This window comes from Podarcis vaucheri (genome assembly GCF_965113315.1).
Source record: "Podarcis vaucheri genome assembly, chromosome: 16".
NCBI lineage: Eukaryota > Metazoa > Chordata > Lepidosauria > Squamata > Lacertidae > Podarcis > Podarcis vaucheri.
In genome coordinates, this window is record NC_138754.1 from 31,866,439 (window position 1) to 31,879,856 (window position 13,418).

The 13,418-nt window shown below is 46.2% G+C and overlaps 1 protein-coding gene and 1 long non-coding RNA gene across 12 annotated transcripts in view; one reads left to right on the forward strand and one right to left on the reverse strand.

The window, feature by feature from the left end:
• Positions 1 to 13,418, forward strand: part of LOC309521177 — a 325,245-nt gene that overhangs the window by 303,070 nt on the left and 8,757 nt on the right. The window lies entirely within an intron of this gene.
• ARVCF (ARVCF delta catenin family member) overlaps positions 1 to 13,418 on the reverse strand; it is a 605,652-nt gene that overhangs the window by 291,532 nt on the left and 300,702 nt on the right. Inside the window, exon 1 of one of the 11 annotated variants that reach the window (XM_082203062.1) lies at positions 7,936 to 8,494. The exons of the other annotated variants lie outside the window; for them this stretch is intronic. Coding sequence (XP_082059188.1) covers positions 7,936 to 7,956 — 21 coding nt within the window. The 5' untranslated portion in view covers positions 7,957 to 8,494. Of the gene's footprint in view, positions 1 to 7,935; positions 8,495 to 13,418 lie in introns of those variants that run through there. 11 annotated transcript variants of the gene reach the window in all.

Genomic DNA, 13,418 nt, shown 5'->3' on the forward strand with positions numbered 1-13,418 from the left:
GACTCTTCAACTTGAGAAGGTAGCCCACCTAGGCGAAGGAAAACTCTGGTTCCAAACATCCGCTTGCTTGTGGGATATTGCCAGAGAAGAAAAGGCTAATGAGTAAACCCTGTGGAAAAATCTGTACCAACTGCCTTGCAGGACATCTTCAGGAGAAGGCTAAGAAGGACAGTGCCCTTTCTCTTGGCAGATCAGGGTGAGCAGGTGACAGCAAAGGTTGCAAGGTTTATAACTGGGGCAATTAGAATAAGATCCACTATTTGACTGCTGATTCAAAACCCTAATATGTATTTTATATACAGTGGTACCTCGTGTACCTCGTTCCGGAGGTCCGTTCTTAACCTGAAACTGTTCTTAACTTGAAGCACCACTTTAGCTAATGGGGCCTCCTGCTGCTGTCGCGCCGCCGGAGCACAATTTCTGTTCTCATCCTGAAGCAAAGTTCTTAACCCGAGGTACTATTTCTGGGTTAGCAGAGTCTGTAACCTGAAGCGTATGTAACTTGAAGCGTATGTAACCCGAGGTACCACTGTAACTGACTTTTTATTTCTATTCTTTGTATATCGTATTGTTGTTTTATTGCTATGGCTGAGGGCTGACACAAATAAAGATTCATTCCATTCATTCATTCAAAGACTAAGAAGTAAACCCTTCACAAATCTGGAGTGGGGTCCCTAAGACAGTTGGATGGTGCCTTGTATGCCTCCTTCTGGCAACTCCTACAGCCAAGCTGGTGCCAAACATTTTGCTCTGCTTTCCTTTGGACCACATCAGCGAGACCGAGAGGGGGGAACTTGATGTCTAGGCAGGCCAGGACCTCCACACACACTGCCCAGGCTTGTGCCCCAGGTGCAGGTCAGGTAGAATAGCAGTTCCCCACTTGCCCTAATAAGGACGCAGGTGGCACTGTGGGTTAAACCACTGGGCCTAGGACTTGCTGATCAGAAGGCCAGTGGTTCAAATCCCTGTGACGGGGTGAGCTCCCATTGCTCGGTCGCCCAGCTCCTGCCCACCTAGCAGTTTGAAAGCACGTCAAAGTGCAAGTAGATAAATAGGTACCGCTCTGGTGGGAAGGTAAATGGCGTTTCTGTGCGCTGCTCTGGTTCACCAGAAATGACTTAGTCGTGCTGGCCACATGACCCAGAAGTTGTAAACCGGCTCCCTCAGCCAGTAAAGCGAGATGAGTGCCGCAACCCCAGAGTCGGTCACGACTGGACCTAATGGTCGGGGTCCCTTTACCTTTACCTTTATTTGCCCTAATGAGTCAGCCCTCCCTGAATAGAATTGTCCAGTGAAGTAGCTCAATAAAAAAGCTGTGATATTATATGTTTTAAAGGAGGTGTGTATGAATGAAGCCCTGAGGAATCACCTGACTTTAATATGTACTTCCCAGAGTATTGAGTTACAGCACCCACTGTAAAGACCAGCTTACACAAAAGGCCATGAAAAGCAAACAGAACGTTTTCTTTGATCCAGGTATGCTTGCAAATAAACAGATTAGCCAGGTGGGTGCACCTTTCCTTACCCTTTTAGGGAAGAACAGACACCCAGCACTAATTGCATGCGAACTCTATAGAGCTGCCTTTATTCTTTTGGAACAAGAGCTTCAACCCCGCAAGCCAGGCATGATTTGGTGAGAAGCGTACAAGCTGCTAAGGTGTGGGGTTTCATTACAACCGTAGTGAAACCTTCCCCAGCCGTTGCCTGGTTCTGAATCATAGAATCATAGATTCATAGAGTTGGAAGAGACCACAAGGGCCATCGAGTCCAACCCCCTGCCAAGCAGGAAACACCATCAGAGCACTCCTGACATATGATTGTCAAGCCTCTGCTTAAAGACCTCCAAAGTAGGAGACTCCACCACACTCCTTGGCAGCAAATTCCACTGTCGAACAGCTCTTACTGTCAGGAAGTTCTTCCTAATGTTTAGGTGGAATCTTCTTTCTTGTAGTTTGGATCCATTGCTCTGTGTCCGCTTCTCTGGAGCAGCAGAAAACAACCTTTCTCCCTCCTCTATGTGACATCCTTTTATATATTTGAACATGGCTATCATATCACCCCTGCTCTCCTTCATTTGAAGTTTGGACTCCTAAAACACAAACACACGCACACATGCACACACAACCTCACATCCATGTTCTGCTGGCCCGTATTCTCAGGCTCCAGCAAAAAGCCTGTTGTTCTGTCCTCACAAAAGATGCTTTGTGAGTGTTGCTACTATCAGCCAAAATAGGATGACAAGTCCAGGTTGAACAGTGGCTGAGCTGCAAAAGCACTGCTGCTGTGAACCCACCAGAAAGCAGCAGTGTCAAGGCCAGAAGTGATACGGCATGGAGGAAATGAAGAGCTCTTCAAGGATAACAGTTTAAGTGTTTGCGGAGCTCAGAATCTGAAGGAACCCTTCTCCCATAGCAACGTACTGGATTTTCAAGTTCTATTTGGGAGGTTGGGTGAGAGGCAGATGGAGGAAGAACCTTTGTGGTGACTCATTGATGGTGACCTGGTGGCCGGTGGGAACTCAGCAAACTTTCCTGAGGCACAGAATCAGTGCCATTGAGGAGCCAGGTGTAATAATAAAATTTAAGGTCATATACATATATGACAAATGTTCATAAATGTACCAACCAAGCACGTACATAGATCAGCGCAGGAAGACTGACCGGAAAACATTTTGACTCCCAGCCTGACCAAATGTTTCTCTGCAAGGAGGGAGGAGGTGAAAAAACCTTCCTTGTTACAGGAATTGGGTAATCACCATTTCAAAGGAATGGGCATACTACCAGGAAAGGCAATCAGATAAGGCATTATCAGATAACCTGGCAGACAGGAAAAACAACAGCATTCAAATTTCTGTTGTAGACCATCTTTTCTGTGATGTAGGTATGATGTTTGTGGGGGGTGGTCTTGGGTTACACCCCTTCTGTGATGGATGGATGATGTATGGAGGGATGGTCTTGAGCTCCAGGGCAGGGAATTTAAAATGTCTATATAAGGGCAGGCACACCTTTGTTCTGGGTCCTCCTCTTTCCTGCTGCGTGTGAGGGGAGCACCCTGTTGCAACAGCTTTAATAAAGATCAGGCTTACTAGCTGCTTTGCTTCTCAATATTCTCTGGTTGGCCTCTGTTATTTTCTCCTACCAAAAGGGAACCCACGTAAGGACTCTATACGGGCTCTTGGATACCCCATAAGGGAAGAAGGGAAGATTTTGTTTACAATACAGATCAAGACCCTTTAAATGCTGCAAGGCACTGGTATTTAACTGGTAGGTTGGTACCTACCACCGAGTTGTAATCTGATCCAAGGTGGGTCACGACAGCAGCGACATGCATGGTGCTGTGGTCTAAACCATTGAGCCTCTTGGACTTGCCGATCACAAGGTGGTGGTTCGAATCCCCACAACGGGGTGAGCTCCCATTGCTCTGTTCCAGCTCCTGCCAACCTAGCAGTTCGCAAGCACGCCAGTGCAAGTAGATAAATAGGTACTGCTCCGGTGGGAAGGTAAACAGCATTTCCGTGCGCTCTGGTTTCCATCAGTGTTCCATTGCGCCAGAAGCGGTTTAGTCCTGCTGGCCACATGACCCGGAAAGCTGTCTGTGGACAAACGCCGGCTCCCTCGGCCTGAAAGCGAGATGAGTGCCGCAACCCCATAGTCGCCTTTGACTGGACTTAACTGTCCAGGGGTCCCTTACCTTTTACCTTTACAACAGTAGCATAAGAAGAGCCCGCAGGGATCAGGCCAGTGGCTGTTCTAGCAACCCGTTCTCACAGTGGCCAACCAAATGCCTGTGAGAAATATATGGTAAAAAAGAAAAGGTTCCCCAAATGTGTGGGTTAAGTGGTGGGCTGGCCACTATGAGAACAGGATACTGGAAGAGATGAGCCATTGGGCTGATCCAGCAGGGTTCTTCTTATGTTCTGTCTAAGGCAGGGATGGGGAATGTTTTCTTCTCCCCAAATGCTGTCGGACTTCAGCTCCCATCAGCCTCAGCCAGTGTGGTCAATGGCCAGGGACTGATGGGAGTTGCAGTCCACCTACATAGAATCATAGAATCAGAGTTGGAAGAGACCACAAGGGCCATCGAGTCCAACCCCCTGCCAAGCAGGAAACACCATCAGAGCACTCCTGACATATGGTTGTCAAGCCTCTGCTTAAAGACCTCCAAAGGAGGAGACTCCACCACACTCCTTGGCAGCAAATTCCACTGTCGAACAGCTCTTACTGCCAGGAAGTTCTTCCTAATGTTTAGGTGGAATCTTCTTTCTTGTAGTTTGGATCCATTGCTCCGTGTCCGCTTCTCTGGAGCAGCAGAAAACAACCTTTCTCCCTCCTCTATGTGACATCCTTTTATATATTTGAACATGGCTATCATATCACCCCTTAACCTCCTCTTCTCCAGGCTAAACATGCCCAGCTCCCTTAGCTGTTCCTCATAAGGCATCTAGGCCACTAGTTCCCCATCCCTGCTCACGAGATTTTTAACTGAAAGGCAACTGAATGCTTGGGTTGGTCCTAGGGCATAGTCCGAATGAACTTTGGGTAGGAAGCCCTGGCTGAAGGCAAACAGGTCTGGTCAGTGCCTGCATGAAAGGATGCGTAGACTGCCTTGTATTTCATGGTGGAAGAAAAGCAGGGTAAAAAATGCAATAAAAAACAAATACAGTGAAGTTTATAGTGCTTTGATTTTTTCATATAACCACACATCCACTGCTGTGTGGGGACGCAATGGCGCAAAAATGTGGTTACGAAGCACAGATCCACATGGATCCTCAAGAGTTTTGCATTGGGATACCCCAAATTCACCATCTGATCACATAGTATGTCCATGGCTACAGCCTGCACCAAAAAACATACACATCCACTGTTTCGTGGGGCCGCAATGGTGCAAAAACATGGTTACAAAGCACGGATCCACATGGATTCTCAGGATTTTTGCATTGGGCTACCCCAAACTCACTGTCAAATCACATGTCTGTGGCCACAGCATGAACCACAAAAATCATACATCCACTGTTTCATTCAGAATACTTTTTTTCTTGTTTTCCTCCTCTAAAAACTAGGTGTGTCTTATGGTCAGGTGCATCTTATGGTGAGAAAAATACGGCATATAAAAACCAGGACCTGAAGGTCTTTAATAAATAAATGGAAACAAATTAAACATTCAGAACCTGGAAGTCCTAACAGGCGTGACCACAGGAGGTCCATGATTAGATCGCCTTTCTATTTATTTACTTACTTTGAAAAGTAGTTGTGGGGGGAGATTTCAGTTTTGAGTAGGGCAGTGCCACCAGAGATAGTTCTGCCTTCCCTCTCTGTACAATTTTTCCTGAACAAAAGTGAAACCACCTACCCCAAGGGTTGAGGAACTTTTAAGCCATGGGGGGGGCACATTCACTAAGAGGTTGGCAGGAGCAGAACCAGCAGCAGATGGGACCAGATCCCAGAATGGGGAGGGACTTTTTCCCTCTCCCTCTTTCGACAACCCCATTTCAACCCTGTTCTTTCCCTTCTTAACCTGCCCCCAACCCATGAAATTAGGCTGAGGACTGCATAGTGCCCATCACAGACCTGCTTGATGCTTCTGTTATTGTCTTCTGTCTATTACCCTCGGCGAGACTAAAAGCAGCTTCGGGAAGGGGAGTGGGTGCAATTTCAATCAGGGAAATGGTGCAAGAAGAAAGGGTTAAACACTCCCTCCAGGAGAACCAATCAAAAATCTCCCACTCCATATCCATTTTGGCCTTCAGGCTTCACGTTTTGAGGTGTGCAACCGAAATGGCTAATGTTTCAAGGGGTCCCTTCTTCTCTGCCAGTTTTATGCTATCAGCCATTGTGAGGTGATTGGAGGAAGGGGGGAGATTTACAAGCGTTCTCCCTCTCCCCCCCCCCCAGTCTGTGAAACTTCTGCTGTCAGTAAAATAAATTCCTTTGACAGCATCGAGTTGAGGAGCCACCATTGTCCTTATAAAGAAAGGCCCCTCTTGCACTCATCGACAGTCCAGGGACACATGAGGAATTCAGACTTTAGAAAAATAGCCTCAATTAATCTAGTCCCGTGTGCCATCGCCCCCCCCCCCAAGAAGAGCACAGGAAGCAAAACAGACATCTGTCTTCTCCTAAATGCCTGACAGTCCATTGAAAACCGAAACCATAACACTTATCTCTCTCTGCCTGAGCCTGAAAAATTAAGGGTGGCATGGGGAAATTTATTTCCGACACTGTTAAGACAATAATCATTCTCCAGAATACACACACATTCCTTTGTCAATGACTCCCCCCTTAGAATGTTAACATTACTCCTGGCAATCCTCGTTAACATTCTCCTCCTTACCTCTAAGGTTATTGCATGTATCTGGGGTCTCCCCTTTTTTTCCCCTCTCCCTTCCCAGTAGAAAATATTCAAAGAGACAGATTTCTGTTCCTAATTTTGTGTACATCAGCAGCTGACTGCATGCAAGGAGACAGCTGCAATAGTTTTGGGTCAGGCGGCACAATAGGCAATAAGAAAGACTTTCACTTCTTACAACATCCACAGGTGTTACACACACTCCTCAAGGAATGCAAACACGAGAAAGCACTTAACGAGGAGAAGAATGCATATATGATGTCAGGGTCAAAGCCACCGCTTAAGAACTCTACTAACCCACTGGAAGGACCCCAACTCATCATTCCCGCAAAAGACAGACCATGCATTGTGGCAGACAGGGGTGCATTCCTAACATATGAACGACAAGCTTTGCAACGGAGCTGAAGGTCACCCAATCACTCCTTTGGCCCCTGAGACAAGACCTTCATGCATCAGCGTCCATGCCTAACATCTTAGCTCACCCGTGACCCAGTTTATGGAGGGGGCCAACCAATTCAAGGAACAGAAACCACACTCAAGGAACGCCGTCTCTTAAACCGGATCGATGCGACCCGGGTCTCAAAGCCTTGTTCAACTTTTCACTGCCAAGGTATACAGCGAACCCTTAAAGATCAAAGCAGGGCAGGCAATTCTCTCCCTGCCACCATCCAATTAAAAGATGCATGCACAACTCAAAGCACCAGCAAGTAACTTTTACTACCCCTGCCGCACTGGAATTTACCCTTTTCAGGGTGCAAAGATTGAAAACCACACAGCTTGGTTTAAAAACAGAAGAAAAAACACAGGGGTTTCACATTTCACAGCTGACTAGATTCTGTTCTTTTCCATCAGAGTTTCTTCCATCTGCAAAGGTAAGTGAGCAAACATTCATTGCAGAAGAGCACAATTTTCCGTTTATTTATTCTTAACAGGACCTGCATAAATTCACTACGAGGTTAAGGCAGAAATGTATTTCAGCACCTCCATAGCCCCTAGTGTTTCACGATATTGAATAGGGTCGTCTCCTCCTCAAAGGAGGAGCAGGGAGTCTCCCCTGGCCTAAAACTTTTGCTTTCATCCCCTCCAACATTTTTCCTTTTCTACACATCCTAACAAAACCTGTGGTGGGCAAACGCCAGAGCAGCAACAGAAGGACCAACAGACCTCTCCTCACCCTCCCCAACTTGGCTTCCCAGCTTTTCAGGTCTCAAAAGAGTTTCCCTGGATTTACTGAGCAGAGCTGGAAGGTCAAAGGAAACAATAGCCGGTTTCTCCCTCGACTCTTAGCACAGCAAAAGACAAAAAGCAAAATCTCTCTCCCTCTCTCTCTCCGAAAAGCTGGTTTAGGTGAGGAGACTTAAAACTGCTTTCTTTGCTTCTCTCTCTCTCTCTCTCTCTCTCTCTCTGTGGAGAAGAAGAAAAACAGCTCGCCCTTTCTCCAGCTCTCTCCCTCTCTCACACAGGAAAACACTACATGCACACACATAAAATTAGGCGCCATCAACATCAAACACCTTCTCCACACACACACCCAAGGAACCTGAAAAGGCAGGCAGAGAAGAAAAGCAGGTGTCAAGTGAATCTACTAACCTGTCTGAGTTCTGCAGGCATTTATGCAAGGAATCAGTTTTGTAGTTCCCACCGGGCAAAAAATATTTTGAAAAAATAGATATTTATAATTGGAAAAAAATACATGAAGTCCCAAATCAATCCGGTTTGCAGGCGAGGTGTTTTAGGGAAGAGATCCGTCCCTCCTGCCTTGACAATCTGGCAGGCAATGGACTCTTTTCCTCCCCCTCCCTCCCTCTCTAGTATTTGGAGAGTCCCTCAAATCGATCCAGACGGGAAGCAGAACCAATCCGGAAAGGAGGAAAACGGCCGGCCCCCCAATCAAACCTGCTCTGAATGAAAGGAAGGAGGGGGAAGGTCTTCTTCACATGCTTTTGATTTCACTCCCTCCCGCCTTTCTCCATTCCTGGGGGAGGAGGGGGAGCAGGAGAGGGCGGCGAAAAGCCCCAAACTGATGTCCTTCCTGTGCTGCTGCTCCTGGAGAGTGCCGGTCTTCGCAGCAAAGCTGTGGCTTGTGCAAACTCTCCCCGTCCGCTTCAGGGGGCGGAAACTGACAGTCACAGCTGGAAGCTCCACTACAGCAGCCTCTGGCCACACCCAGCCAGCCAGCCAGCCAGCCGCTCCAGAGAGGCACGGTCGGCTCACACAGCAGACCCCACTGACAGCGCCGACCCAAGCCAAACAAGCAAATTTCACTCTCTTTCGAAAGGAGTTGAGAACATGCCGGTTTGAAAGGCAAGGGGAAGCAACACCGGGTGCAACACCAGCAACAGGTGCCGCACACCTGCCTCCTCTGCGACCTCTTCTGGCGCATTTATCCTCTTTCGGAGACTTCCAAACAACACCAAAAGCTTCTCTGGGAATGTTAATTTTCGTACCTGGGTACACCTACAAAATCACCCATGAAGAGCATCTATCCAGCGGCATAGCGTGGGGGGCCGGCCGCACTGGGCGCAACATCTGAGGGGGGGCGCGCTAATCTAGTGGAAGAGACTCGAGTGCTAAAATCCATGGGTTAGGGGGCACAAATTACTTGCCTTGCCCCGGGTGCTGACAACCCACGCTACGCCACTGCATCTATCACTGTCTTCTTGCATGTATTTCATGAAAATACATGCGGTGTGTTTGTGGTGACATCATGCGATGTCACACATGCAGTGCACACACTCTTGCCCCTGAAACACGGAGATGCTCTCCCTGTAAACAAAATAAAACAAAATCTCATCACAGTCAAAGCAGATCTGAGTGCCAGAGGTTGGATCCCCTGGCCACCCTCTTCTGGATGGGGTTACATTGGTACCTCTGTTCTCGAACGTAATCCGTTCCGGAAGACTGTTCGGCTTCCGAAACCTTCGAAAACCAAGGCGTGGCTTCCCATTGGTTGCAAGAGCTTCTTGCACTCAGCGGAAGCAGTGTCTCACGTTCGAGTTCCAAAAAAATGTTCAAAAACAGAAGCATTTACTTCCGGGTTTTTGGCGTTCGAGAACTGAAACGTTCGACAACACAGGCATTTAGGAACCAAGGTACCACTGTATAATATTTTTGCTCAGATTTGTTTGCCAACCCTCAGGATTCTCCTAATTCATCCTGAAAACCTATGCAGTGGGGTGGCTAAAGTGTCCGAGATGGAAGTGTCGATGAACATTTGGCTTCTAAAGAAATGCAAGCAGACAATAACGGATTAAAAAAAGGGAGAGAGAGAAATCTAAGAGTGCACTGATAGGGTCACAACACTAATTTTTTATAGTCCCTTCCATAAATCATTCCACTTTATGATGCTTCCTTGGTGTTATTGCCACCTTGAAGGGTGCTCCTGCACAACATTTATTTATTTATTCAATTTATTTATCACTCTTTCGCTCAAAAGAGCCAAGGACATACAACAATATCGTCTAAAAATAGTCACGTTCTCTCAGCCAATGATTCCAGGGTTGATGGGGAAAGTATCTGTCAGCCACCAAATGCCTGGCTAAAGTGAAACATTTTCAAATCCCTCCTGACAGTCAGTAATGAGGGAGACAGATGCACCGCACCAGGAAGGGTATTCCGCAAATGGGGAACCACCACTGTGGAGGCCCTGCCATGAATCAATGCCAACCAACGGAATTGGAAATTTAGCTATCCCAAAAAATTCAGGTTCTGAAATCAGGATTGCATTATGAAGACTCAATAAAAAATATAATAATAATATAATAATTTGTTATTTATACCCCGCCCATCTGGCTGGGTTTCCCCAGCCACTCTGGGCGGCTTCTAACAGAACACTAAAATATAATAACCTATTAAACATGAAAAGCTTCCCTAAACAGGGCTGCCTTCAGATGTCTTCTAAAAGTTTGGTAGTTGTTTTTCTTTTGACATCTGGTGGGAGGGCGTTCCACAGGGCGGGTGCCACTACCGAGAAGGCCCTCTGCCTGGTTCCCTGTAACTTGGCTATTCGCAGCGAGGGAACCGCCAGAAGGCCCTCGGTGCTGGACCTCAGTGTTTGGGTAGAACGATGGGGGTGGAGACGCTCCTTCAGATATACTGGACCGAGGCCGTTTAGGGTTTTAAAGGTCAGCACTAACACTTTGAATTGTGCTCGGAAACGTACTGGGAGCCAATGTAGGTCTTTCAAGACCGGTGTTATGTGGTCCCGGCGGCCGCTCCCAGTCACCAGTCTGGCTGCCGCATTCTGGATTAGTTGTAGTTTCCGGGTCACCTTCAAAGGTAGCCCCACGTAGAGTGCATTGCAGTAGTCCAAGCAGGAGATAATCAGAGCATGCACCACTCTGGCGAGACAGTCTGCAGGCAGATAGGGTCTCAGCCTTCGTACCAGATAGAGCTGGTAAACAACTGCCCTGGACACAGATTTGACCTGTGCCTCCATGGACAGCTGTGAGTCCAAAATGACTTGGCACTGGACCTCAGTGTCCGGGCAGAATGATGGGGGTGGAGACGCTCCTTCATACTCTAGATCAGTGGTTCCTAATTTGGGGTCTGGGGACCCCTGGGGGTCCACAGCACCATCCCCTGCCAGAGACTCACTTGTTAATTGCACAGTGAAAGCCTTCCATGGATCTTCCAGCCTCTGCTCGCGACCAGCGCCTTCTTGCTGGCAGGGGAAAACTTAGGAAAGACTTGTTGGATGGCAAGTGAGCTGGGATTGGGCACAAACCTCTGTCAGTTTCTTAGGGCTCTTGCTGTTGGAGGGGGCGGGGGGGGAGTGCAAACACCTTGCTCCATGGGGCAGGTTCACATGCTTATCATTTTTTAAAAAATGTAAGGGATCCTTACCTCTTGCTCTCTACGTTTTATTCTGATTTATGATTTTCAGTTTTATCCATTTCAATAATTTTACAATCATTTTAGCATTTCAAAACAGATGGACGGCAGAATCCTACTAAATTAAAAAGCTGGTTGTTCCTACTGGGTAATCAGCAAGAATAAAAAAACTCACTCCAAATAAGTACTGTATTTAACTCATTAATCTCTTTAAACCAGGGATGATACGGGCACAGGAGGACTAAATTTGTTGTTGTTGTTACTGCTATTACAGCTGTTTTCTATTCAGTCTTCACCAATACTTTATCAAGCCCTTCACCTATGTCTTGGAAGGGGCGAGAGCCCTCAGCCAGCAGAACCATATGCTGCAAAGTTTTGCTAAAATATACCATCTCAGATTACAAGTAAGGAATAGCATGTTTGGATATGAAAACACCTTCTGCATATAGAACACTTGCAAGTTAGGGACACAATTAGTTGCTTTGTTTATTATTCAGTTGTAGTAGAGCAATGAAGATAAGTTTTTCCTACTGTCTGGGGATAGGCAATATGTGGTAACAACTTTTATGGCCTGTTTTTTTTTAGTATACCTAAAATTCTTTGCTTATTAGGGGCTACCCCACATTTTCTTCCCAAAAAAATGCTTTGCACAAGTACGTAGCTACAATAGAGTTATCAAAATTTTCAAAAGTAGGGGTTCCATGGCTTGGCTTTTGAAAAATAGGGGGTCATCAGCAATTGCCGTATTTTTTGCTCTATAAGACACACCAGACCACAAGACACACCTAGTTTTTGGAGGAGGAAAACAAGAAAAGAAATATTCTGAATCTCAGAAGCCAGAACAGCAAAAGGGATCGCCGTGCAGTGAAAGCAGCAATCCCTCTTGCTGTTCTGGCTTCTGGGGTAGCTGCGCAGCCTGCATTCGCTCCATAAGACGCACACACATTTCCCCTTACTTTTTAGGAGGGAAAAAATGAGTCTTATAGAGCAAAAAATACGGTAGCTAATTGGGAACCACTGCTCTAGGTTGCTTTCAGCTCAGATAACCCTTTCACCTTTAAACGAACAAACAAAATCTTTAAATACATTATAAGCAGGAAGTTGGCTAAGGAGACGGTTGGAGCTTTGGATGACAAGGAAGTCAACATTGTGCTAAAGGAGGAAAAGAAGAGGGTTATTTGCATCTTCCCAGCAGAAGATGTAGAGCAGATAGAGCCTAAACTAACTTTCTCAGGCAGGGAGTCCAAAGAACTGAGGCAAGAGATGTGGACTGTTGGCTCTTCCTGCCCTCATGTGGTGGCCCTGCCCTCAGATTTAATCATTCTGGATTAAAGCTTTTAAAGTACATTTTTCCTAAATATTTTTATTGAGTTTTAATAACAACAGGCAGATACAGAAAGAAGAAATGCAAGAAGGTGTGTGTGTGTGTGTGTGTGTGTGTGTGTGTGTGTGTTTAGTTTGACAGTGGCCTGCCCCATAATTGTCAAGCTTTTGAAGACCTTGACCCCTTGTATTTTTCTCTCTTTCTTTTTTCCCCCTTCCCACTTTATTTTCATAAATGAAACTCTTTTAATAAAATATTGATATTTTTTTAAAAGGTTTTTGAAGACTTGTGATCTCAATAATCGGGATTATTGATATTTGAAGACTTGGCAAATGGCCTTTCTTTTTGAACGTTGCCTCAGGAGAGGGAGGAAAATTCTCAGGGGTGATTCACACCCTGGCCGCCACTTTCTTGATCTCCTGCCCTCAGGCAGAAGATATAGAAGCATGATTAGTCGCACCAACAGGGTAAAGAACAGCTTCTATCCATGGGCTGTTAGGCTGCTGAATGAAAAGATAACAACAGGGCAACTGACTTTTGGGTTTGGTGGGTGTGCGTCAGTAAACGAGGGGAATTAAGACTAAGAGAGCTGAGTGGGGGGTGCTCGCATAATCTCACTGTATACAAGTTGTACAAGTGACAATAAAGTGCTTCAGTTTCAATATTTCAATTCTCATTATTCCCCATCTTATGTTAGGCTTGTACATTTCTGCATCTGTCTGTAATGCTTTTAGGGCCTTGTGAAAATTCACAAGGCCCTAAAATATTTGTGATTCCCCACCCACAAATAAACACATATTTGTATGCAATTTCACCCAATATGCTCATTTCTGCAAAGCGATTTCCCCAAAAGGAATCCATTTCTCTCTATGTGTGTTTTTCCACTAAGGTGGAATGTGATGTAGCACAATATATC